This window comes from Lycium barbarum, chromosome 11 (assembly GCF_019175385.1).
Source record: "Lycium barbarum isolate Lr01 chromosome 11, ASM1917538v2, whole genome shotgun sequence".
NCBI lineage: Eukaryota > Viridiplantae > Streptophyta > Magnoliopsida > Solanales > Solanaceae > Lycium > Lycium barbarum.
Genome location: NC_083347.1, coordinates 944,767 through 970,408, shown reverse-complemented (window position 1 = coordinate 970,408; position 25,642 = coordinate 944,767). Strand labels below are relative to the sequence as shown.

Sequence of the window (25,642 nt, the reverse complement as noted above, 5' to 3'; positions counted from 1 at the left end):
TGGAATAAAAACCTGGAGTATGACCCCAGGGGAAAGAGGTGGAGCATTCAAATTATTGATGGTTTTACTGCTCAATGTTGGACTGGTCTTTGGTCCAATTCCCATAGCAAATAATGAAAACTGTGTCAGATGAATAGAGAGAGCAAACCTGCATTGCAAACAGCAATATTTGGTTTCATTCATTCAGAGAGACATTTCTATTTTCCCTTGCAAATTAGTGCCCCATTTCCACCAAGGTCACACACATGATAGTCTTTGGTTCCTCTCCCAATGCCTCTTTTTCCTTCTCTTTATTCATTCTGACCAACCTTTGGACTGTGTGACAGAGTGAAATAATAAACTATAGTAATGCATCAAAATTGCTTTTACTAAGTTCAAATATGCAATCTTACAACACATAAAACAAAAAGAATGGCTAAGCCCAAGATAAAGGGATTAAACTAAGCAGAGAAAAGGACCAAAATCATCCATAATGTTTGGGTTTGGATCAAAATCATACATATTCTTTCACATGGTGCACTAATAGTACATTATGTTTGCATAAGTGGTGCACTTTTAGTCACAATCCCAAATAAATTTAACGGAAAAGAACAAAAATGCCCCTGAACTTTTAGAAAAGGTATAAAAATACCCTTTATTCATCTATTTTGCTAAAACTACCCCTCAATTCAACTTTTTGAGAATTTATTCCCCTTGACTAACGGACAACACTAATTTTTTTTTTTTAAAAAAAAATTAAATTGCACATGACATTTTATTACTGAAAAATTGATTTATTCTTTTAAAAAGAAATCTGAAAAATCGTTATTTGTAGAATAAGGAAAAATAATTTTTCAACATCCATTTCTTTAAAAAAACAAATGTAGTAAGCCTTTTATATATATATATATATATATATATATATATATATATATATATATATATATATATATATAAAAAAAAACAGAATTGGATTTTCATTAAAACATGTGGAATTTTTTTAAGTTTGGAAAAAAAAATTTAACGGGTGGAAACCCCATTTTTTTTTTAGAAAATTCAATTTTTAAATCTGAAAAACTGATTGTTTTTTTAAGTAAAATGTGCAAAACTAATACTCCATAATTTTCTTCTAAATTTAAAAAAAGATAGTTTTCTGGTTTTTTTTTTAAACACAGTTTTTCCATAAAAAATTTAATTTTTTCAGATTTTTATAAAAATCCAATTTTTCACATTTTGAAAAGAAAAAAAATTAGTGTTGTCCGTTAGTCAAGGTTTTACTCGTTAAAAAAAAGTTTTCCAAATTTAAAAAAATTCCAAGGTTTCAGATTTCTTTTTAAAAGAATAAATCAATTTTTCAGTAATAAAATGTCATGTGCAATTTAATTTTTTTTTTTTTTTTTAAAATTAGTGTTGTCTGTTAGTCAAGGGGAATAAATGAGCCAAAAAGTTGAATTGAGGGGTAGTTTTAGCAAAATAGATGAATAGAGGGTATTTTTATACCTTTTCTAAAAGTTTAGGGGCATTTTTGTTCTTTTCCGTTAAATTTATTTGGGATTGTGACTAAAAGTGCACCACTTATGCAAACATAATGTACTATTAGTGCACCATGTGAAAGAATATGTATGATTTTGATCCAAACCCAAACATTATGGATGATTTTGGTCCTTTTCTCAACTAAGCACATAGAATATTACACCACTTAACCACTTACTATCTGCAGCTTCTTTTGAGAGCCATTTCTTGTAATATTTTATGTTCAAAACCTCACAGATCCAACCCATTTCACTAGATTCTCCATCTGTAAAGCTAGTTCATTAGAGAGAGAAAGAAGGGTCATGGAGATTGTATCCCTAGAGTAGCAAACTCAAATCAAATGAACCAAATCAAGGTAAAGTAAACAAAAAACAGTTTCTTTTTTTCTTTTGTATAATTTTCTACTATTTGTGCTACATGGATCAAATTAGGTAAAGACTTTCTTGTTTCCAATGTGGATGCACACCCTTTTAGCTATTCTTATTCAAGTTCTCCCCCAGTTGAAAGTGAGGGTCAGTTTCTGACTTAGGGAGGCCCACTGTTAAAAGATGATGAAAGTCTTTACTGTTGCATTCATCTGCTTCTTGAAAAAGTGTTTTGATCCCAACCACAAATTAATTGCAACTGATTAAGCTCCATACCAAGAATCCAGGACAACATCAGTTTCTTTTCCTTATTCCAATCTGGTAAATATGGTTCTTGTCAATTGAAAACTACTGAAATATAACCATTTTGTTACCTCCTCCATTCCTCCTCCTTTCTCTGAGAATGGATGAAGAGAAATCTCTTAAAGAGATCTCAACTGTTGATACTCAGTCCCTCACTATCAAGATTGCAAATTCAGGCAGCAAGAAACTGAGTAAGGACATTTTCTCCACTGTTCTTCCTTCAAGTCAGCAGAAACTGATAGCAAATTCAGCAACATCATCACCATATAACTCCCCTTCCCTCATCTCTCCTCCATCTTCTGCATTTGTTTCAGCATTACAATCACCTTACATTTCTCCAAGGGCCACTTTAGTTACAAATCCAACTCAAGAAAACCAACCAAAACAAGAAACTCCCATTGCTCCTACCTCAGTTACTCACCCATCCCCACCAGTCTCATACTGCGGTTCGCAGTCTGATGATGTCCCGAGCACCTCCTACACTCCACCACCAGAAAGATACGATTATTCCGATGACCCCACCGACACAAAGCTCAAAATTGTCACCTGTGTACCCGTTTCAGGACCGGAAACCGATCCTCGGATATCCTTTTCTTTCCCTGTCCCTCGAATTTCGTTTGCCAAAAGCTCCGTTTCGCCTGCTTCCAATGCCAAACTTAGGAGCTGTGATGTGTATATAGGATTCCATGGTCAGAACCCGAATTTATCGCGCTTCTGCAAGTGGCTCAAATCAGAACTTGAGCTTCAGGGTATTGCTTGTTTTATTGCTGATAGAGCAAAGTATGCAGATAATCAGAGCCATGAGATTGCTGACCGGGTTATATGCTCAGTAACCTATGGTGTCGTCGTTGTCACCGGTTGTAGCTTTTTCAACCATCTTAGCTTGGAGGAAATAAAATTCTTCGCGCAAAAGAAGAACTTGCTTCCTTTATTCTTTAACACGGATGCCAATGAAATCGCAAGTCTTTTTAACAGGAATCCTGATGCAAAGAAATGTAAAGAGGCACTGGATATAATACTAAAGTGCCATGAGTTTAGACTGGAAACAAATGAGAGTAATTGGAGAACCTGTGTGGAGAAAGCAGCTGGGATATTAAGGGCCAAGCTTGGCAGGAGAAGTGTTGTAGAAAAGATTTCAGAAGGCTTTGAAGAGTTGCCTTTTCCGAGGAATAAAAGCTTTGTGGGAAGAGAGAAAGAAATTATGGAAATAGAGTCTACTCTTTTTGGTTCTTTTGAGCAAGAAAGTGTCCAGGGAGGAACACCAGGACAATCTGAAGGTCTGGCTGATGATGAAAGTGAAGGAAAATATATAAATCTAGAGATAGGAAAGAACAAGGAAACCAATAAAGAAGCTTGGGTCGAACCTGGAAGAAATTCAATGAAGAGACCTAAGTACAGAAAATCAAGAAGTGGGAAGGATAAGAACTTGGGTATGAGTGTTGTATGCATAAATGGCTTGCCTGGTGTTGGAAAGACAGACCTTGCTTTGGAATTCGCTTATCGGTATTCACAGAGATACAGGATGGTCTTGTGGGTAGGGGGAGAAGCTCGTTACTTTCGACAGAACATATTGAACTTGTCTCTAAATTTGGGCTTGGATGTGAGTGCAGATGCAGAGAAGGAAAGAGGGAGGATAAGGAGTTTCGATGAGCAAGAATCGGAAGCGTTCAAGAGAGTTAAAAGGGAGATATTCCGCGACATGCCATATTTACTAATCATAGACAATTTAGAGACTGAGAAGGAGTGGTGGGAAGGGAAGGATCTTCATGATTTAATACCAACTAACACTGGTGGTACTCATGTCATTATCACAACACAACTCAACCGGGTAATGAACTTTGATCCCTCGCAGCTTCAGCCGTTGACTACGCCTGATACCATGATATTGATAAGGGGTCGAAGTAAAAAGGAGTATCCAGCTGGAGAGGTAGAATTCCTCCATAAGTTCGATGAAAAATTAGGAAGGTCTAGTTTTGGTCTGTGGGTGGTCGGGTCCCTTCTATCGGAGCTTGCAATTTTGCCATCTGCTTTATTCGAAGCTGTGAATCAGGTTCCAGTTGAAGAAGCCACAAGTTGCTCTAATCTGTCCAATCCATTTCTAATGAAAACATTGGTTTTCTGTACAGCCCTTTTGCAGCAAAGCAACAATAGTAGGGACTCGCTTGCCTCAAGAATGCTTCAGGTAGGGGCGTGGTTTGCTCCGGCACCCATCTCGGTGAATTTACTATCAGCAGCTGCAAAGAAAATACCTATAAACAGAAACAGGGTCAAAAAGTGGACTAAGCGTATGAAAGTTGCTCTATGCTTCTACTCGGGTCATTGCCTGACAAGCCAAACATGGAAGAGTGAACAAGAAGCAGCATTACTTCTAGTTAAACTCGGTTTGGCACGAAAAGCCAACAGGCCGACAGGTTGCTGGATCCAATTCCATCCCATCACACAGATTTTCGCTAAAAGGAAAGATGGACTAATTGCTGCTAAAGCCAATGTCCAAGGTGCAAGGAAACTTGGAAACCCGTTAACAGATTCCGACCATCTTTGGTCATGTGCTTTCCTTGTTTTCGGTTTCAAATCCGAACCACCAGTTGTTCAACTCAAGGCCATGGACATGGTTTTCTTCATTAGAAAAACAGCTCTTCCTTTGGCAATTAGCGCTTTCACAACGTTCTCAAGGTGCAACTCGGCCTTAGAACTCTTGAAGGTCTGCACAAACGTGCTCGAAGAAGCAGAAAAGTCATTTGTTTCTCAAATACAGGATTGGTGCCACGGATCTCTGTGCTGGAAAAAGAAGCTGCAATCGAACCAAAGAGTGGATGAGTATGTTTGGCAAGAAGTGACATTGTTAAAAGCTACCTTGCTGGAAACTAGAGCAAAACTGCTACTAAGAGGAGGCTATTTTGACAGCGGAGAGGATCTCTGCAGAACCTGCATTAGTATCCGAACCGTAATGCTGGGTCATAACCACGCTCAAACTTTGGCTGCCCAACAAATATTAGCCAAATTAGTAAGGATGAGGAGCAAAATATGATCCCAAAACTCCGCAAAAAACCACTTTTTTGGTGGCTCAGTTTTGTTTACAGCGACCATGTAATTCACTCTTTAGTTCATGTAACATAGAAATCATCCTTTATCAAGTACTTTTCACCACATCAGTTCAACTTATACGAAATGCATATCGCTTTCAGCAAATTATCGATTTTGTCGAGCAAATTTAAGTATTTAACCAATTGCACATGATCAACCTACAACATTTGAGTATCTTTCCTGCAAATAGTACATTGCATGTTTAGTGTTTTTCTAGTGGGATGAACCCATGTACCATGACATTTGGTTCATTCATTTACTACACATCAGTTCAATCTCATTAGGCCATTAAAAAGATTGTCTTTTTAGTTTATCTCACAACCAAGAAAAGCTTATCTTGGAAGGCAAAAGGCAAATCAACCATTAAAAAGATTGTCTTTTATTTATTTTCTCAATCAACAAAAGCTCATCTTAGGATAAAAAGCTCAAAATTGAACAAATTCATTGAAACAATCGTTAAATACAGCACAATAGTAGCTGCAGGTTTCCTGTAAATTTTTAGCTACCTTACACAAGAAAAACACACTGTAAATTCACTCACAATCAATAAGCCTAGCAACAACCAACAAAAATAATCTAGTCTTTCAGCATCTCTTCCTTTAATTCAGTAATAATTCACACCAAGAGGTATCTTATGAACACAACTCTCAAGTCAAACGTCAACCTTACACAATCAACAAAAAACACACAAAAAAAATAATCTTGACAAGTCAGTGAAATTTGCCTATCCTCTTTCACCATTTGAAATCAAGCCAGTAGAAACGGCATCATCTTCGTCCACAAACAAACCTTCTGGATTCCTCAAACCTCCATGAATCACTGAAACCAAAACACCAATCCGTAAACCAATCATCAACTTGTTTAAAATTCCCGTGAACCAAACAGCAATCACGGAAACCACCACGAAACCGGTAATTACAACTAGATCACTAACTTGATGCCCTAGAACAACCATAGGGTCCTCCAGTAGAATCAACCACATGCGATTATATGAAATGCATATCGGTTTCAGCAATTTATTGATCTTGTCAAGCAAATTTAAGTATTTAACCAATTGCCAGATAGACAGAATAGACATGCAAATTGTATAACTAGTGTTTTTCTGGTTGGATGAACTCATGTCCCATGGCATTTAGTTCTGTGTCATTAAGCCCTTAAAAAGATTGTCTTTTTGTTTATTTTTCTCAATCAACAAAAGCTCAAAACTGAACAAATTCATTGAAACAATAGTCAAATACATTACAAGACCAGTAGCAACAGATTTTCCTGTAAACTTTTGGAACCAGTAAACTACCTTACATACAAAACCAAAACACTCAGTAAATTCACTCACAATCAATAACAAACCAAAATAATCTAATCTTTCTCCTTGAATTCAGTAACAATGCACACCAAATGTATCTTATGAACACAACTCTCAAGTCAAATGTCAACCTTACACAACAAAACAAAAAACACACAAAAAAAAAGAATCAAATAATTTTGATTATTGGAATTGCCCTATCCTCTTTCAGAATTTGAAATCAATCCAGTAGAAACAGCCTCATTTTCATCAACAAACAATCCTTCTGTATTCCTCAAACCTCCATGAATCAAAGCCACCAAAAACCCTAACCCTAATCCAATCATCAAATTGTTCAAAATTCCAGTAAACCAAACAACACTCACAGAAACAATAACTAAACCGGAAATCACTACCAGATCGCTAATTTGATGCCCTAAAACAACCATAGGATCCTCGCGAAAGAACAATAGAATCAACCACAACGCAAAAATCAAACCGGTTAAAATCAAATAAACCGGCGATCCAATCAGTGAACCGGCTATACAAGCAGTGATAACAAAAGCATAGTTAACGGAGAAGTATTTAAAGTTCCGGCGAATGCGAATTGAAGCATCGGAGAAAGATGACGGAATGTTAACGGCGTTTGTGACGGTGAGAAATTCCGGCCAAGGTCGAGTACGGGAAAGGAAAGTGGAGAGATTTTGAATTGATCGGTTAATGACGTCATTGCCGGAAATTGGGATGGTTGTGTAGGTTGGAGTGACGTCATTTCCGGAAATGGGGATTGTTGCTGATGGCATATTTGTGAATAATTAGGTGAAAATGTGTGTAAGCTCGTATTAAAGACGTCAATTTCGCGTTTGAAGTATTAAAATAAAATATTAACGTAAGGTTTGAATAATACATCGGCGACGCTTAAATTTGCTAATTTGTACGCTTGAAAATTAGGTGTGCGCCTGAACACGTGATAAAGTCTTTTTATTAGACATTTTTAATTTTTTTTTAAATTGTGTGTATTTTTAAGTGTCCATTACATAGAATTAAAATATGTTACTTTTTTTAATTATACAACTTTAACATGTATTTTGATGCTCAATTAAAAAGATATCAATATATTAAGTCTGACTTTTTATGCTTAGATATTATTACTATATATAAGTGTCAATCTCAATTTTTGGTCGTCCTCACATTGCAAAAGATGAATTTTGATTGGTTGCTTACTTACACATGTCTGTTACTCCTTGCCTATTCCATTTTTGGCATACACATCTGTTTTTCTTCAGCCCATATGAGGTGGGCCCTGCAATATTTTTTCTATTTCGTTTTAGCCCCTTACTCCCTTTAATTTATATTATGAGTATCATATTTTTAACTTTTATATTTAGTTCAAAACAAATAGTAATTTTTACATAATCAAAAGAATATTAATGGAGTATGCTTTTTTCCTTCTTTCAAATTTACCCTTATTTAGATAAATAAATTTTAACATGATTAAGAAATTATATTAAATTGGTGCTATTTAATTAAGTATAATTTAGTGAAATCGTTCCTCACTCTCTCGGAATAAGTATTTATTTAAGGGGTGTGTCCTAGCTAATAACACCATATCATATGAACCGAGTGGAGTTTTAGTTTACCCTTTACATTATTTATCATTATACATTTTGGCAAAATTTAGTCAACTGTGGAGCCACATTTTGGTTTCTTACGGGAGCATTATTAGATCTTATTGATTACTCTCTCTTCAATTCAATTTATGTGGCACTTTTCATTTTTCAAGAGTTAATTTGACTAATCTTTGAAGCTAAATTAAATTACAGCCACCTCATACCCAAAATCAATTTAATATTTTACGTTAAACTAAGATATTTAAAAACTATACAAAAGTACTATAATTACAATTTTAACTGGTGATTAATATTTTTAAGTATAAACTATATATGGAGAACCAAATTGATTCTTGAGGTTCATTTAATGAATTTAATATTTTCCTTAATTTCATCTAACACTAAATTTAAATCACCACATTTAACTAACATAAACTCTTGCGGTATGAAATATCATGAGTGAAATTAAAACCTTATAAATACCAAAAAATCTATGTCAATCTATAAATAAGGAAATCATATAGCCAGAAATTCATAAAAACATCAAAAAATTCAATTGATGATTTTCATCAAGTTGTAATTATTGTATATAATTTAGATCATGTTACTTTACAAAATATTGAGTCGCTTGTATCTCTTTGATAATTCTCCTGCCACACTTCCTTCCCCGTAAAAGAAATTTTATTTAAAAATTGTCTAATTAAGAGAAACTTTAAAAATTTAAAAGACTTATCCACAATACATATTTAACATGCCACTGAATTATATGAATTATATTAAATATGCAGTAAAACAATATGACACAAATTATACTTTTTTTGAAAAAAAAAATTATTACTTTTATATTTTGAATTTGGGTCCGAGCTTAGCACGGGCCTCGTGTAACTAGTATTGGTAAAAATGCATACACATTTTGTCAATTATTTGGGCTTCAGCCCCAAGGTAATTTCATTTTTTTTTTTTTTGGGTCATTTGCACGCTAATCCTTCAAAGGCATTGGTCTTTACTTTTTGTCCCTCAAATCGGTGATCTTTAATTTTTACCTTTCGCTTAATACCATGAGGTTTGTGGTTCAAATCTCGGCTCAATTGAAAAAAATCACAAGGCAAAGTTTCGTAGCAAAGTTAGGCCTCAGGCAGAGTTTGAAATGCAAAACTCTACCCTAAAACTCTGCCTGAGGTAGAGTTACAAAACTTCTACCTTGCAGATTTTTTTTTCTTTTTTCTTTTCATTGAGCTGAAGTTCTAACCAGTATTTGGCGAAAAAAATTAAAGACCACCAATTTGAGGGACAAAAATTAAAGAACAACACAAAATAGGGCCAAATTACTCATCTGGACAATTTTCTTAAAGAAATGTTTTTTGGGAGAATATATGGGGAAAAACATGTAATGCTGGCAAACTTACTCAAATGACTACCTTATTGTAGCTTCCCTTTTAAATATTACCATTTGTAGCTATATTTTGGCAAAATAGTGTATGTTTTCGCGGGTATTTGTTGCCAACAAATACATGAGAACAAGGTTAAAAAAAAACATGATCCTTGATTTTAGCATTTAATGGTGGAGCTATTAAATTAGATATTAATACATATTGTTTTGATGTATTTTAGTGATTTTTTTTTTGATGTATTTCAGTGATTTTTTTTTTTTGGCCATAATGTATTTCCGTGTCTTTTTTTTTTTTTTTATGTATTTCAGTGATTTTTTTTTTATGTATTTTACTGATTTTTTCTTTTTTTGATGTATTTCAGTGGCTTTTTTTGATGTATTTTAAATACATTGTGTACATTCCAACTATTATGAAGCCAAATATATTCAAATTTTCGTGTATTTGAATGGATTTCAACATATACATTCAGATACAAGACCAAAAAATTCAAATACATGACAAATACATTCAAAAAAATAATGTGTTTGGCTATTAACAAAATACACTCAAAAATGCACTCAAAAATACAAAGACAAATACATTCAAAAACAGTGTATTTGTGAGATGTAGATTTTTGAATGTATTTGTATTTGGCTTTTAACAAATACACATGGCCAGATATGAGACACTACTACCACCAAAAAACCCTAATCTCTCCAACACCACCAAAATCCTAATTTGAGACACCACCACCACCAAAAACCCAAATCTGAGACACCACTACCACAAAAAAACCCTAATCTTTCCATCACCAACAAAACCCTAATCTCTCCACCTCTACGTCATTTTCTCCGCCGCCATCTCAAAATTAGTCCATCACCGTCGTCACCAACAATGCACACAGCCAGATCTGCAGAGTGAAAACAGAGAGAGAGGGGGGTGAGCACAGAGGGAGACGGAGAAGACAGAGAGGGGCGGCGGAGAGAGAGAGGGGTGAGCACAGAGGGAGAGGGAGAAGAGAGAGGGGGGCGGTGCGGCATTGGTGGTGGTGGTTGAGAGAAGGAGAGAGAGATTTTTTAGGGTTTTGAGAAATGAAAAATCTAAAATAGGTAGTGATTGAGAAAAAAGAAAGATATATGTGTTTGGGTATGTATTTTTTGATATAGCTATCATTTGTAATTTAGAAAAGTTAATTAGCTACTAAATATAATTAAATAAAAGGATAGTTAATATTAATAATTAGGTCTTAAAAGAAGTTACAATGAGTAAAATTCCTTTTTAGTAGAGTTTTCGAACATCAGAGGCTGTATATTAGATGGGCTTGGGTAATATAACCCAAATCTTATGGGCTATGTCCTAAATCATCCAAAATTTGCACAAATATGATACTTCATGGATTGTTGTTTAAATTTTGTCCTCGTTTAAGAAATTTGTACAAAACTGATCTCGGAGTTACAATATAGACACATTTTGTCAATCCGACAAGATTTGTGATTAATCTAACAAGATTTCTAGATCTCGGTGTTACAATATAGCCAAGGACAAAATCCTCATTTCAAAGAGTGGAATTTGTTTGGCCAAGTGAGGCATGATTTATAGGTGATCTGCAGAAATAGAATTATTTAATGTCCAACGTTTAACTTCTGTCCCCGTTTAAGAATGTTGTGCAAAATTGTCTCCAGCTTTATTGATCCAAAAAATGAAAAACTAAGTTATGGTGGGCGCATCATAACTTTAGTACAAATTTTCATTCTGCTATCTTGTTAAATTATTTTCAAGTCTTGCCGGATTGATAGAACTCCCAGCTATTCAATTGTTCACAAGTTATGACAAACGCATCATAATTTCAGTTTTACGAGGATCTGTATTTTAGAACGACGATTTCAACTATTAATAATTGAGTCCTAAACTTAATATTTATATATAATTTAATGAATTTCTTAACGCAATACACTATTTGAGAAAAAACTACTGGATTGACCTGAACCCGTAGTCGGGCTTCTAACTCCGCCCCTGAATAATTGCAGCTCTAGTTTAACACGAGAATCTGGATTAGAATGATAAGTGTACACATTAAAATGAGAAGCATTTTAACTATCTCAGCTGAAATTGATGTTTTTTAAATCTCGAGTTCTGGAAAGTAACATATGCTCCCTCCGTCCCAAAAAAATTGTCCTAGTTTGACTTGACACGAAGTTTAAGAAATAAAGGAACACTTTTGGAATGTGTGATCCAAAACAAATCTTAGATATTTGTGTGAGTATAAATCATTTTATAAAGTTAAATTATTTCTAAATGTAGAAAGGTGTCAATCTTTTTTGGACAAACTAATAAGAAAAATAGGACAATGTTTTTGGGACAAAGGGAGTAGGACGTACTCAAAGTAAAGGAAAAATGAGACAGAAAGTTGAACTGCCAAACTAGGAAATAATAACAAAAAATTAGAATATTGAGTGCTCACTTATGGCTTTATTTTTTCTTTTGACTTGCCTTAAACTGACATGTGTTTTATATTGTAATCAAAAGGAAAAATTAGTTGGCTCTTCAAGTAATATAGTGCCATTATTTTTCCGCATCTTCCATACAAACTATCATTGCATTAAAATAATATGCACTAAAGAACCCTGCCCTTGATGTTCCTTTTTGTTAATATCCAGTAACCAGTAATATGAATTTAATTTTCTAGTTTTCATTTCTAATTACATTTAATGACCACAGTTCCCCATTAACCAAGGGGAGATTCAATTTTATAGTTCATTACAAACTTTACTTTAATTATATAACCGTTTCCACTATAGATTAATAAAAACAACACATAAGGTTTGTAAAAATAACATAGTAGATTTTGTACGAAATCTTTTATATTCAAATTGCAAGTAGACATAGGAGCTTTTGATAGAGAGGTTTAGCTCATTAAATTTAAGTAGTGGCCTAAAGAAGGCCATTTATGCAAATGGTCCATTGGAGACGTAGAAAGGTGGTCCACATATGCCAAACTTTCTTAGTATACCACTATGAAATAAAGAATGGAAGATAACTCTGTGTGGCTTCAACTAGAATATAATTAGTTTATTTATGGACGGTTGGGCAAGAGAGGGACTTCTCATAAGTCATAATAAGTAGCAGTACCCTTAATAATTACTACTAGTAAATGGATTTCTTCTTCGTTTATATTATGTTATAATATAGAATGATTGATTGGGTCCATTATTTAAACGTCTCTAATTTAAAGAAACTTAATAGACCTCCACTCGATTAAAAAATACATAAACCTCCATCTTAAACAAAACTTTAACTTCGTCCAAATGGGATAAATTTTACAAATTGTCACTTTTCAACTCACATACTGGAAAATAGTCATTTTCATATAGTTTCAAATTGGACAGGTGGTCAGTGAACACTATTTTTACGTCAAAACGTATAATACTTTGACTAAAATACTTTTTTCTTTTCTTTTCAAATTACTCAATTGGAGGAGAAAAGGAAAAAGTGGGTTGGGGTAAAGGAAAAAAACCATCGTCAACCTTCGTCTTTTTCTTCCTTTTACGTAAATATACTAACATTGAAGGGAACCAGAAATTGTTCAGGCTAGCCAAGGCGAGGGAGAGAAAGGCACGTGATGTCGATCAAGTAAAGTGCATCAAGGACGAGCATGGCAAAGTATTGGTAGAGGAGACTCTCATTAGACGGAGATGACAGTCATACTTCTACAAACTCTTGAATGAAGAAGGGGACAGAGACATTGTGTTGGGAGATTTAGAACATACAGGAAGGCGGCGTGATTTTGGGTATTGCAGGAGTATTAAGGTTGAGGAGGTTAGGGGTGCTGTTCGTAGGATGCGCAGGGGAAGAGCGATCGGACCTGAAGGATTCCTGGGGAATTTTGGAAGAGCGCGGGGCCGGCAGGTTTGGAGTGGCTGACTAGGTTGTTTAATGTCATCTTTAAGACGACATTGATGCCCGAAGAATGGAGGGCGAGTGTAATGATCCCTCTGTACAAGAATAAGGGAGATATCCAGAGTTGTCACAACTATAGAGGTATCAAACTGCTAAGTTATACTATGAAAGTGTGGGAAAGGGTGGTGGAGATGAGGGTGAGGAGAGGTGTGTCTATTTCAGAGAACCAGTTCGGATTCATGCCGGGACGCTCAACTACAGAAGCCATCCATCTTGTGAGAAGATTGGTGGAGCAGTATAGGGAGAGGAAGAGAGACTTACACATGGTATTTATCGACCTAGAAAAGGCTTATGACAAAGTTCCAAGAGAGATCCTATGGAAATGCTTGGAGGCTAAAAGTGTACCTGTGGCGTACATTAGGGTGATCAAGGACATGTATGAGGGAGCCAAAACCAAAGTAAGGACAGTAGGAGGAGACTCAGAGCACTTTCCAGTTGTGATGGGGTTGCATCAAGGATCAGCTCTTAGTCCGTTTCTATTTGCCTTAGTGATGGATGGATTGACACGGCAAATTCAAGGTGAGGTGCCATGGTGTATGCTTTTCGCGGATGACATAGTCCTGATCGACGAGACTCGTAGCGGAGTTAACGCTAAGCTGGAGGATTGGAGACATACTTTGAAGGCTAAAGGGTTTAAGCTGAGTAGGACCAAGACATAGTACTTGGAGTGTAAGTTCAGTGAAGCACCTCAGGAGGCTGGCGTGGAAGTGAGGCTTGGTACCCAGGCCATCCAGAAGAAAAGTAGTTTTAAGTACCTTGGGTCTATTGTGCAAGGCAGCGGGGAGATTGACGATGATGTCACACATCGTATTGGGGCAGGGTGGATGAAATGGAGGCTTGCTTCCGGAGTGCTATGTGACAAGAAGGTGCCACCAAAACTTAAGGGCAAGTTCTATAAAGCGGTGGTTAGACCGACTATGTTGTATGGGGCGGAGTGCTGACCAGTTAAGATCTCTCACGTTCAAAAGATGAAAGTAGCCGAGATGATAAAATTTTGAGATAGATGTGTGGCCACACCAGGAGCGACAGGATTAAGAATGAGGATATTCGGGATAAGGTGGGGGTGGCCTCGGTGGAAGACAAGATGCGAGAAGCGAGATTGAGATGGTTTGGGCATGTGAAGAGGAGAGACAAAGATGCCCCAGTGCGGAGGTGTGAGAGGTTGGCCATGGATGGTTTCAGACGAAGTAGGGGTAGGCCGAAGAAGTATTGGGGAGAGGTAATTAGACACGACATGGCACAATTACAGCTTACCGAGGACATGACCTTAGATAGGAGGGTTTGGAGGACCCAAATTAGGGTAGAAGGCTAGTAGATAGTATCGTTATCTGTTCTTATTAGTAGTCGCAGTATCGCAATATAATTTCTTGTGCTCCGATTTGTGCTATTATCTGCTATTTCCTGTGCTTTGATTATCCTGTGGCATCTGTGTCGATTGCATTATTTTATTTTATATTATTGCTTTTCCATGTCGCTTTGAATTTTTTAGCCTTATCTGACTTTTTTTATGCTTTTATGCTTTTCTTGAGCCGAGGGTCTTTCGGAAACAGCCGTCCTACCTTGGTAGGAGTAAGGTCTGCGTACACTCTACCCTCCCCAGACCCCACGATGTGGAATTTCACTGGGTTGTTGTTGTTGATACTAACATTGAAGGGAAATATTAGAACAAAACATTAATCTTTAATGTGGAGATTAATAGATTATAGGTAGATGAATTAAGTCAAAGGAATAGGTCACACCAAACTATGTGGTACTAATTTAATATTAGTTGTTGCAAGTAGGTGTGGCATATTTTATAGTAATACAAGACACAATGTGCATTCAAGTGGTGTCATGACACAAGACTAGAATCTCTGATAGACACAATATTCTTCCCCAATTTTGTGGTTAGAGAAAAATATTTGATAGACATTCATTTTTTACTTGGTATATATAGAGAATTTGGGAGACAAGCAAAGTTAGTTTTTCTTTTCTTCCATTTATTGAAAACAAGTTAAAACCTCAACCACCAAATGCAAATAGTTTCTTTGATGATTCACAACATATGAGTAGTTGTATTAGAACTGAAGAGGTTCTTTCTCATTTAACTCTCTACTATGGCATCAACAAAGTTACGATCTGGTGAAGAGTCGGGGAACATTAAAAAAGAAGGCAAGTCATGACCAACTAGCTAGTTAAGTATATGCATATGTAACTTTTTTATAATCGTGATGTTCAGGTAAATTTATGCATCTCGACTAATTTCACAGATACCTATTGCCTCTCATCAACACAGATATATAGTACTTATCTACTGCTTACCTTCCAGAGAGGATTGGAGCTCAAGCTTTTAGATCATCTAGTTAATTTTTGTCACATTCCCAAATATTGTAAACATGCACTAGTTGTTTTAGGGTAATTCTTCTAGGATCAAATGCATATATACTTCAAGATTCATACGTTACAAGTTTTGAGTTAATAAAAAAGTAGTACTAGCTAGCTAGACTAGATTTCTACAATATATATATATATATATATATATATATATATATATATATATATATATATATATATATATATATATATATATATAACTCTCTGTATACTTCTTTTTTTTGTTGTATATAAATGTAGAACTCGACCCTAAAATACTGGATTTTTTAACGAACAAACCATTGTTTATATATCCGCCATTGTCAAATCCTCCAATGCTCTACTTTAGACACCATTGTTTCTACTTATAATAAAGTTTAGGCAGTAAGCGCATATATGTCATACTCGATAAATTAATAACGAGCAGCGACGGAACTACAATTCTAATTTTCGGCGAAACTCACTAATTTCGATCAAAACTCTATATTCGTGTTAAGAAACCAACATAATAATATAAATAAGTTATTCAAAACTCAATAATTTAAGTTGGTATTTTTAGAATCCAGACACTATAAACTTAGATTCGCCTCTAATTAGTGGCCTTCAACACAATTGTTTTTGGAGATTGTTAAGAAAACGTCAGCCAAAATCCTTAACCAACACAAAGTTAAAGTGCTAATTAGTCCTTAATTAGATTATGGATTCATCAGTCTAGTACTTCAATTTTCTTTATTAGTATTAGTAGGTGATATATATATCACACAGGACAACATGGCCATCTTCATATATTATTATTAATATAAATATTATTATTACTAGTAGCTATAGAGGGACCCATGTTTCCACCCAAAAACATGTTACACTAGTCATCTGTTTTGTCTTGTGTCTCTTTTGTTTTCACTTTTGACTAAGCCTTCCTTCCAGCAAAGTGTGTAAAGGACAACCACAAATTTGGTCGTACACTTGCTGATAACGTAATACTTCGACATAGTTTTCTTGCAAGGTTGTAAGTTGTAACGGCTATTTTTCTTGCTACTAGCTCATATTATTCCGTCCATTTCATATCTAACAAACCCTACGTAACTTAGGACTTTTCACACATACTTGGTTTATATGATTACAGTGCTAGTCACTATTATTTTCACGATACCAATATTATACATTTTTTAAGGAGAAAACATGAAATAGTTTTTTTTTCTTACATGAAAAAAGAAGCAAGGTTAACGAAAACTCACGTAGATTATATGCATTAGTATTAATTGGGAAGCCCTAGTAGTAGCTTTGGGATTATGGAACTCTTTCTCATAAATATAAATTTTAATGACTTATCAAATGCAGTAGTAAAAACAACTACCTAATATTAATTCAGGTATTTATACATTTAAGATCCGTGACGGATGGAGAAATGAGTAACGGATTCATATGAACCTTCATTTTCGACACGATTATTGAAATACAGATGAAAAATTACGAAATTTTAATAAATAATAGATTCTGAACCCATAGTCTCAAATCTATGACAAATGGAGCAGAAAGAATATAAAGATTGAACCATCGAATTATGAAATTAGCCTGCCTCTATTTATCTCATCTTAGAAACAGAAAAAGACATAAAGGAGCGTGTATGAGTTAAAACTTTTTTTCTCCTGCATGCAATAATACAATGCACCAGTACCGTACACCACTGCAAAATCAGCAAAGGACTATTATGCTCCACCACCCCCGCGCCCACCCCCAAAATAAAAATAAAAAACCCTCTTCCTCCAAGCATAAAAGTTAAAGAATATACAAAGACTAGTTATTTCATCTTTCTCCATGAACTCATTACTTTTAACCTATGTTGATCGGACTCTTCAAAAATGTTATCACATCCGTGTTGGATCCTTGAAAAATGCATAGCTTTTGGAGGATCCAACAGACACCGTCGATTTTTTAAAAGTATGAACAACATAGCTTTTAACCAACTCTTTACTTTCTCCTTTTTACCACATGAAATATAGAGATATCTAAACACCGTGAGAAAAATAATAACATGGATGATCAAAAAGCATAGATATTTGATGGTGCAGATGAAAGTAGAAACATGAAGCATGAGAATGGAGAAGATATATATATGTTGTTTCACCATCAAACATGCAAATGCTGAGAGAAGTGAAAGCAGTCACATCAAGATTATATATATAGCCATGCAAGGCAACTTATTATGAAGCCGCTGTCATTCCACTACTCCCACCACTGACTCATTTACAACCTGTAATGTTCTGTATGTATAGGGTTCTAGTTGATCTTTTTATTCACTACTCCCACCACTGACCTATGTACAGGATAATTTTCTATATACTCAGTATAATTTCCCATGAAAGGTGTTCAAACCTTCACTTCATGTGGCTACGCAATTGCGTCCAGCCTTTTCAATACTATCTAAAACCACTAGTATGACAATAGTTCTATCATACTGCGTTGTTCAGACTCTTCAATAATGTGTGTGTAGGATCCTTTAAAAGTAGTGCATTTTTTAAAGATCTGACATGGGTGCGACAACATTTTTGAAGAGTCCGAACAAGATAGCTGAAGGAGCAGCATTAGTATATGACCATTATATTAGAAGCAAAGCAATATCCTTTAAATAGGAAAAAGAAGTTATTCAGAAGAAAGAAACCAATTTGGAAGTTCAGATCCTCGGAACAACTCATTATTCGAAGACTTTTTTATACATTGGACACTCCAGGGAACTTTCAACTGGCCTAAGTAAACTGCTTTATATATCTATGGAACTTTCAGTTTTTCAAGTGAACATCAGACGCTATGAAAGCAAAACGCAATATAGAATAACTCATCTGCTCAACTTTGCCGGTGTTTTCTTTCAGGTTCTATTGTCAGTCGAGAGAAAATGGCCATGCAAAAGGCGACTTTTGGTTTATGAAAAGCCTGGAGAATAATATAAAGATGATCTAAAAGGACCTGCAGGTGATGAGGAAGCCGAGAAAGAGCTTGGATGAACTAAACTATTCCACTTCGCTGGAATCGCATTCACTTGAGTAGGCAAATTTGCATTCTGAGCTACTCCATGGGGTCTATTTTCACAGAGATCCACAAAACTTGAGGTATAGCCCGAGCTGATCTGCATTTGGATACCGGTTGATGACTTGCTTTTCCCCATGCCCCCCGTGGTGTATGCAGAATTAGCCTCGTTTTCTGGAGAATCATCAATTACAATAATTTCTCTGACGCCATTCCCAACTGAAGTTGCATTATTCTGCCAATGAGAGATGGGAGTTGCTACAAACTTCTTCGTATCACATGCCTCGTTTGGTCCATTTCGCACAGTATGTAAATTGCACCCACCTAAATAGTCTTGTCTGCCAAAGGAACCCATCATTCCACTGCCACTACTCTTACACAAAAACGAGGCTGGAGATGTAGGGGATGGCTGTTGTGGCCTTGAGTAACTCTCATGACTTTTGAAACCGTTCAACAATCTGACATCAAAATTCTTTACTGGATCACCACTTTCAGGGAAGTGTGAGACAAGACGATTATTCGCATCCACCTGACGGAAGGAGTTGAGATCCTCATTATGAACACCAGGAAGTCTAGTGTTTGTCAGGTCATTCATGGAATTTGAGTGGGACGATCTACTATTTAGTGGGGAATCTTCATCTTTGTTGATGACCATTAAGTCCTTTCCCATCAGCCTGAGAACTGGATTAGAAGCAGACGGACTAAAAGACTCGGAATCACGAGTTGGGAGCTTGAACTCAGAATCAGCAGAAATACCAAATTGAGAATGTCCCGTGGACGATCTAGTCGCATTTGTTTCAGGTCCTGAACTCGAGTCACTAAGAGAAAATGAATTGCTCTTCAATATGATATTAGGTCTCTTGAGTGAATCACGGCTCAACTGATTCTCACTGGCAGGAAAAGGGGTCCGTCGCTGTAACAATTGCGACTCTTCATGATTCAAAGCAAACCCTTGAGATGCTCCTTCTTTCCTGACACAACAACATGGCTTATCATTTGTAAATCTGAAATTTCCCTTTCCAGGAAACAACGTATTTGCATTTAATTTGTCCAGTCCATCCTTATTGTCTCCTGTATTTGCTGTCTGAAGCAGTGCGACAGAATTTTCCACCAGAAGATCAACAGTTTCTGATGAATCCCTTCCACCGACATATAAATTCTCTGAATATCTTGAGCCAGTTCTAGTCATAGTGGAGTTAGAAACTGTTGATGCAGCAGACGTAGGCGAACCGGAAGAATCCCGATCGACGAATTCGGGATGATCTGCAGAAGATTGAATTCTGCTGCTGGTTAATGATGAACTCCCATGAAGGTCTTCTGAGCTCATACGACCAGGACTAGGTAAAAAGGATCCGGGTGGCCCTGGTATGGGAATTGGATCAACCTGCAAAAAGTAATTCCCTTGGCCATCATTAGATCCTAATTCAGTGACATCATCAACATTGCCAGTTTCCACTGCACTAAGCATCCCTTCAACACCCAAAATAGGATCTTGTGAACATGTTGCAGCTTTGGTGCCAAGAAAAGATCCTTTGTACTCTTCACTAAACAATTGCGACTCGCAATGAGACCTAGCAGGATCAGATAACTCGTCCGATCCAGTGTCTACAGACTTGCTAAAACTCATAAAATTTCCACTCGCATCGAATTCAGAGGCAGCTGGATCCATACTCTCCTCATTCTGACTTTGATGATTCGCTTTCATAGATCCCATAGCATCAGATGCACCAGCTAAAATGCTGCCTGTTTCATTATCAGAATGGGTCTCAGCTGAGGATCGTGAGCTCTTCAAGTTCAGAGTACCTTCTTCCACATTAGAGGCCATAATTACCTCCCCATTTTTCCTGATGCTTAAAATTCTAGACCTTTTAACAATTACCCTCTCACAACTCTTGCTCCCTTGAACGTTTGTTTCACTGAGATTTCCTCTTAAACAATGTTTCTCTCCTTCAGTCTGGCAAACTTCAGGTTCTTCAGATTCTGAACTACAGCTCATACTAGACTTCTTAAGGGAAGCTGTTTTCCACTTCAAATTACATTTAACACCACGAGCAGGCCCTTCACTGACGGACGAAAGGTTCTTCCTCAATGATGACAACTTCCTCGCTTTCGAGGAGAATGATGGATGAGGGGTGGACTGTTCACAATTGATCTCAGAGTTATCTGCTCTCATATTTTTCACAGAAAGTGCATGATCTACTGTTATTTCCGGAGGATCCGCAGAGATATTGTTTACAGAACGGCCATCTACCTTCAAATGTTTTGTTTTGCACCTTTGTAACACTAGGGATCTCTTCTTGTTAGATGGGAGTGGAGATCGAGACAATGAAAAGTCCATTTTCTTTTGCAGAGAAGGCTCCCCACTTTGTTCATCTTGAGGCTCAAATGGCATATCCCTCGTTCTTTGGCTACTCTCAGGCAAACAAACAGCTGAACTAGGAGATTTCGGAAGACAGCTTCGCTTCATAAATGAATCAGTCTGAGGCAACACATCATTGTCACTTTGCACGCCAGAAAGCTGATGGTTGTCCTTATCACTGATCTTCCTTGTGAGGCCAGTTCTCTTCGAACATGCCCATTGTTTTATGGTTCCCAATCCATTTGATACCATCTGGTCCGGAGATCTGAGGTGCTTATTTAGGCAATCCTCTTTGTCAACATTTTCTCTGGGGGAAAAGGTGCTCTCTTGACCAATCTTGATCTGTTCATAAAATATTTAGCAACTTAGTTCTAAGCAAATTATTACTATTACATAGTAGGACTGCTAACTGGTAAAAGCAAAATAATTTTGATCAAAAAGATAAATGCAGTAAGATATATAGAAACTTGTAAACCCCGAAATTTAAACTACTATGGTTTAGTTCTCAAGGCATGCAAACCCCCACCTGCCCCCGCCCATGTTTCAAGCAAACTCATCCTCTTCACCAAAACAACAATGAAATTAAGCGAACAAGAAGGCTAAAGTATCAGAAAAGACATGTAACATTGTTCTCCCAATATTCTTTTGTTGTCCACTCCTCAAAAGTTTGCAGCTTCTTTACTGCACTATATTACTAAAGTTTAGGAAGGATTGAGATTTCTAAAGATGGCATGTAATATACTTGATTACAAAAAGGGTTTCAAGAACAAGGCCAAAGCTGAGGAAACTTCTACAAATCCAGGATGGCAAAAGAAACACAGCAGATTTTTTTTGAAAAAAAACATACCTTGGGACGGTGATCAGGCTTGGACAAGCAAAAACTTTTTGTATGAGAAGTAGATTTCAGAAGCTTGTGATGTTTCTCGATATGATTCTTCTTCTTTCTCTTCTTTGTCAAACTGAATTTGCTTCTTTTATCTCCATCTACCAATTTTTTCTCGAGAGAATCATTAACCGGCTTTGATGATGGTGGCTCATCATTGAACTTGGACAGAATTCGAACCTTCGTGCCATTAGCGTCAATATAAACAGCACCTTCATTAACAGAAGGTTTTTCCAGTTTCTGAACAGCAGGTGTTACCTCAGTCTCTCGAACGGATAAACTCGGGTTTGAGGCCCAGTTAGAACCATTCCTCCTATCGAGATCCTCCAATGTACAGCTCTTAGCCGTTGCATAGATATCCACCATCGATCTTGTTTTTTTTGGCTTTATCTTGTAGTGCTTAATCACCTTAGGACTTGCTGTCCACTTGACTGTTGATGACTCTCCAGAGAGACATTGATCAATGTGAGCATTCAAGGTCGTGTTCGATGAGGATGTGAATGTCTTGCAAACTGGACATACTTTTGAAGCCATTGCCTCAGAAACCATGAAACTGTTTGTGGTAGTGTCCTCTTCTACGTTTCTATCTCCAAATTTGACTATTAATTTGCACTTTTTTGCTGGTGGTTGTACTGTGCTCCCACTCTTGTTTGACATAGAAGGTAACAGACCCTTTCCCGAACAACGGTTTCTTTCAGCTGATTCAGAACAAGACTGACTGGTTATCGTTGACCGAAACACCTTCTCTCTATCAGATCCACTTGAATTGATATTTCTATAATCCACAGCTAGTTTTGGCAGACTGGTGGACACAGGATCATCATCTAGCTTAACATGTTCCTTCGCGTGAGAAGTGACTATATTGTCCTTGTCAGTCGAACGATTATCTACAGCACATCCCTTAACAGATTCATGAAAAGGAGGTAACAAATCAGTGGCGCCATGCTTCAAACAAAGCTGCAAATTTTCCTGAGAAAATGGCCAATTGGTCTTGATGTCCTTTCTCCGGGTTCTGAAAACATAATCCCTGCAAGATAATACAAAATTATTTCAAACATCCATATCATATGTCAATATCTTCAAAGCAAAAATTACCATGAGAATTTACATAAGAAACCCCCACAACAAAGAAAACAACAGTCTTTAAATGCTTATATCATATGAAAAGGAACCCCCATATAACTCATCTCATACACATCAACATAAATATAGTTACATGAAATCTCAACCAAGAATACTGGACTATGACAGAAAAAGACAACAAGCTAAAAAAGACTAAATTTTTTTTTTTTGGTTTCCCAAAATAAGAACCAAAGGATATCAGATAGAAACAGTGGATCTGACCAACAAAAAGAAAAAGAACCCCAGATGACTAAAAAACCCTTTCAACAGTAGAACATTGAAGAGGTGATGAAAAACAAGAAGAGCTTCAAAAGATCCAAAAAGAAACTAAAATCCAAGTATACATACACAAGGCAGAAGCATAGGGGGTAAATGTTTTTTACCTTATGGAGAATTTGTTGTTGTTGTTGTTGTCATCAAGGTCAGAATTGGACAGATCTACTAACTTATTAACAGAAGAAGGCCTTTCATCACTGCTACTACTTTTCAGTAGAGAGATATGTGAAGGATCTGATGGAATGTTTTCAATGGAAGATAACATCTGCTGATAAGCTTCTCCCTAATTCTTCTTCTACTTGTGTTGCTGCAGTAGTAGCTATATTTTTCAAGACTACTACTTAGTCTTATCTCCTTATTATACTTAGCCCTCAGCATAACAGTAGCCTAAAGGCCTCACCACATACAAAAAATAATATTACTGTTTACAACACAACCCCACCACCACCAACAAGATTTACCCTTTCTTCATAAAAATCATCAGCCTGCAAAATAAAGAGAAATTAAAACATGAGATCAAGAGTTTAATTCAACAAAGACTAAACGGTAAAAAAAAAAAAAAAAAAAACAAGTAGACTATTTTATTTTATGTGCTAATTAAAAGGAGTAAATCTGAAGCATCTAATTTATGTTGAATCATCTTTAAAAGACTGATTTAACAAGGAAAGAACCAATTTTGGGTAAGAAAGAAACCAACAAGCAAAGATGTGAAGGTAGATCAAGGCTTATGAAACGTTATTTTATGTGGACAAAAACCAAGAAAAGGTACATAAAATTTCTCAAGCTTTGTTTGTTGGAGAACAACTAAGCACTAATACCACTTCAAAAATCAAGACCAAACAAAGTAAATCTAGATGGTTTTAATCTTAACAACAAAGGGATAATTATTTTAAAAGCTTTGGTATATACAATGAACCATAAAACTCCAAGTATTTGGTCAAGGGTATAGTAGAAAAATGAACAAGAAATCAAAAGGACATTGGAGTCAGATAGAAATGAAGAAACCCCATAAATCAAAATCAAAATCAAATCTTTAGTTGGTCTCAATGAACAGTAGATTTTGTGACCAAAGTTTTAAACTTTAGGCAAAGACCAGATTTGTTTCATTTGATCAAAGAAAATTTCAAAAGAGTTAAAGACCCTTAAAATATTGAAGCAAACCTCAAACAAGATCATGAAATCACAAGAAATCTAAGTATTCAAACCTCATCTAACTAGTAAAAACCAGACCAGCTCTAAATAATATTCAAATTCAAGCAAACCCCAGATGCAAAAAGATCACCCAAGAGAGGAAACAAACAAATAATGGGGAAAAAAACCCATCAAAGAGAGAAAAATAGAGTCTTTTTGTTGGTTTTTAAGACTAAAAATGACAACTTCAAGAAGATAATGAGTTGATGAATGGAAAAAAGAAAGAAAAATAAGTAACAAGATATACCAAAAAGTATTAGCAGAAGTAGTAGTAGTAATACTGGGCTGAATAGATGAAAGAAGGAAGAAGAATAGTGTAGAGATATATGAGAATTGATGAGAAAAGAGCACCACCCACTTACACATCAAAAGAGGGCATCAGGTTCTTTTTCTCCACCAAAAAGCAGATTTGTACAATTAATCACCCACCCCCATCCCTCTTTTACCCCCACCCCTACCTTACCCCACGCCTCTTTTACCCACCCCCCACACCAAGCTGTGAATTAGCGTGACGGATAAATTAAAAGAAAGATAAAAAGGGTGGATATTTCTTTCTTATTTCTCTTTAGTTTCATTTTATATAGTTTGATTTAATACAATATTACCAACACAAAAAAATTGACACATACTACTGGTAAAAAATTATCGGCAATCAATATTTATATCAAACTAATATGTATTATCCAACCTTCGTTAGTTAATAAATATTTATACTTCATTAAATCACTTAAGCATAACTAAGTTTCATTTATTAATTTGGTGTAAACGACTCATATGAGTAAGTCTTTACCTACTAATAAGTAACTTTAAGAGTAATTTAGTTGATTATCTTCTATAATAAAGTATAAAATTCTTCATAAAATGATACAATATTTGGTTAATAACATAATGCAGCATATTGGTTAGTTATATCAAATAATACATACATTAAGAATACGTAAATAGTCACGCGGGG

The 25,642-nt window shown here is 35.9% G+C and overlaps 4 protein-coding genes across 6 annotated transcripts; 1 reads left to right on the top strand and 3 right to left on the bottom strand.

Annotated features, from left to right (window-relative positions):
- Positions 1 to 2,280: 2,280 nt before the first annotated feature.
- On the top strand, positions 2,281 to 5,609 carry LOC132617412 (uncharacterized). Its single transcript, XM_060332412.1, has one exon. The coding sequence runs from the start codon at positions 2,281 to 2,283 to the stop codon at positions 5,206 to 5,208; it is 2,928 nt and encodes a 975-aa protein (XP_060188395.1). The 3' UTR covers positions 5,209 to 5,609.
- A 379-nt stretch (positions 5,610 to 5,988) lies between these two features.
- LOC132617403 (PRA1 family protein G2-like) lies at positions 5,989 to 6,396 on the bottom strand. Its single transcript, XM_060332395.1, has one exon. The coding sequence runs from the start codon at positions 6,394 to 6,396 to the stop codon at positions 5,989 to 5,991; it is 408 nt and encodes a 135-aa protein (XP_060188378.1).
- On the bottom strand, positions 6,348 to 7,483 carry LOC132617711 (PRA1 family protein G2-like). The gene has a single exon (XM_060332784.1). It carries the CDS (start codon positions 7,347 to 7,349, stop codon positions 6,765 to 6,767), a length of 585 nt encoding a protein of 194 aa, XP_060188767.1. The 5' UTR covers positions 7,350 to 7,483; the 3' UTR covers positions 6,348 to 6,764.
- A 10,948-nt stretch (positions 7,484 to 18,431) lies between these two features.
- LOC132618428 (uncharacterized) lies at positions 18,432 to 25,069 on the bottom strand. 3 transcript variants are annotated; one of them, XM_060333483.1, is made up of 4 exons: positions 24,935 to 25,069; positions 23,604 to 23,981; positions 22,063 to 23,125; positions 18,432 to 21,557 (listed from the first exon to the last, which is right to left on the bottom strand). In XM_060333483.1, the coding sequence occupies exons 2-4, from the start codon at positions 23,759 to 23,761 to the stop codon at positions 18,753 to 18,755; spliced, it is 4,026 nt and encodes a 1,341-aa protein (XP_060189466.1). In that variant the 5' UTR covers positions 23,762 to 23,981; positions 24,935 to 25,069; the 3' UTR covers positions 18,432 to 18,752. The 3 variants fall into 3 exon arrangements, with proteins under 3 accessions (XP_060189466.1, XP_060189467.1, XP_060189465.1); XM_060333484.1 differs by having other exon boundaries at positions 25,050 to 25,069; XM_060333482.1 differs by lacking the exon at positions 24,935 to 25,069 and adding an exon at positions 24,702 to 24,902.
- Between the last annotated feature and the right edge of the window lie 573 nt (positions 25,070 to 25,642).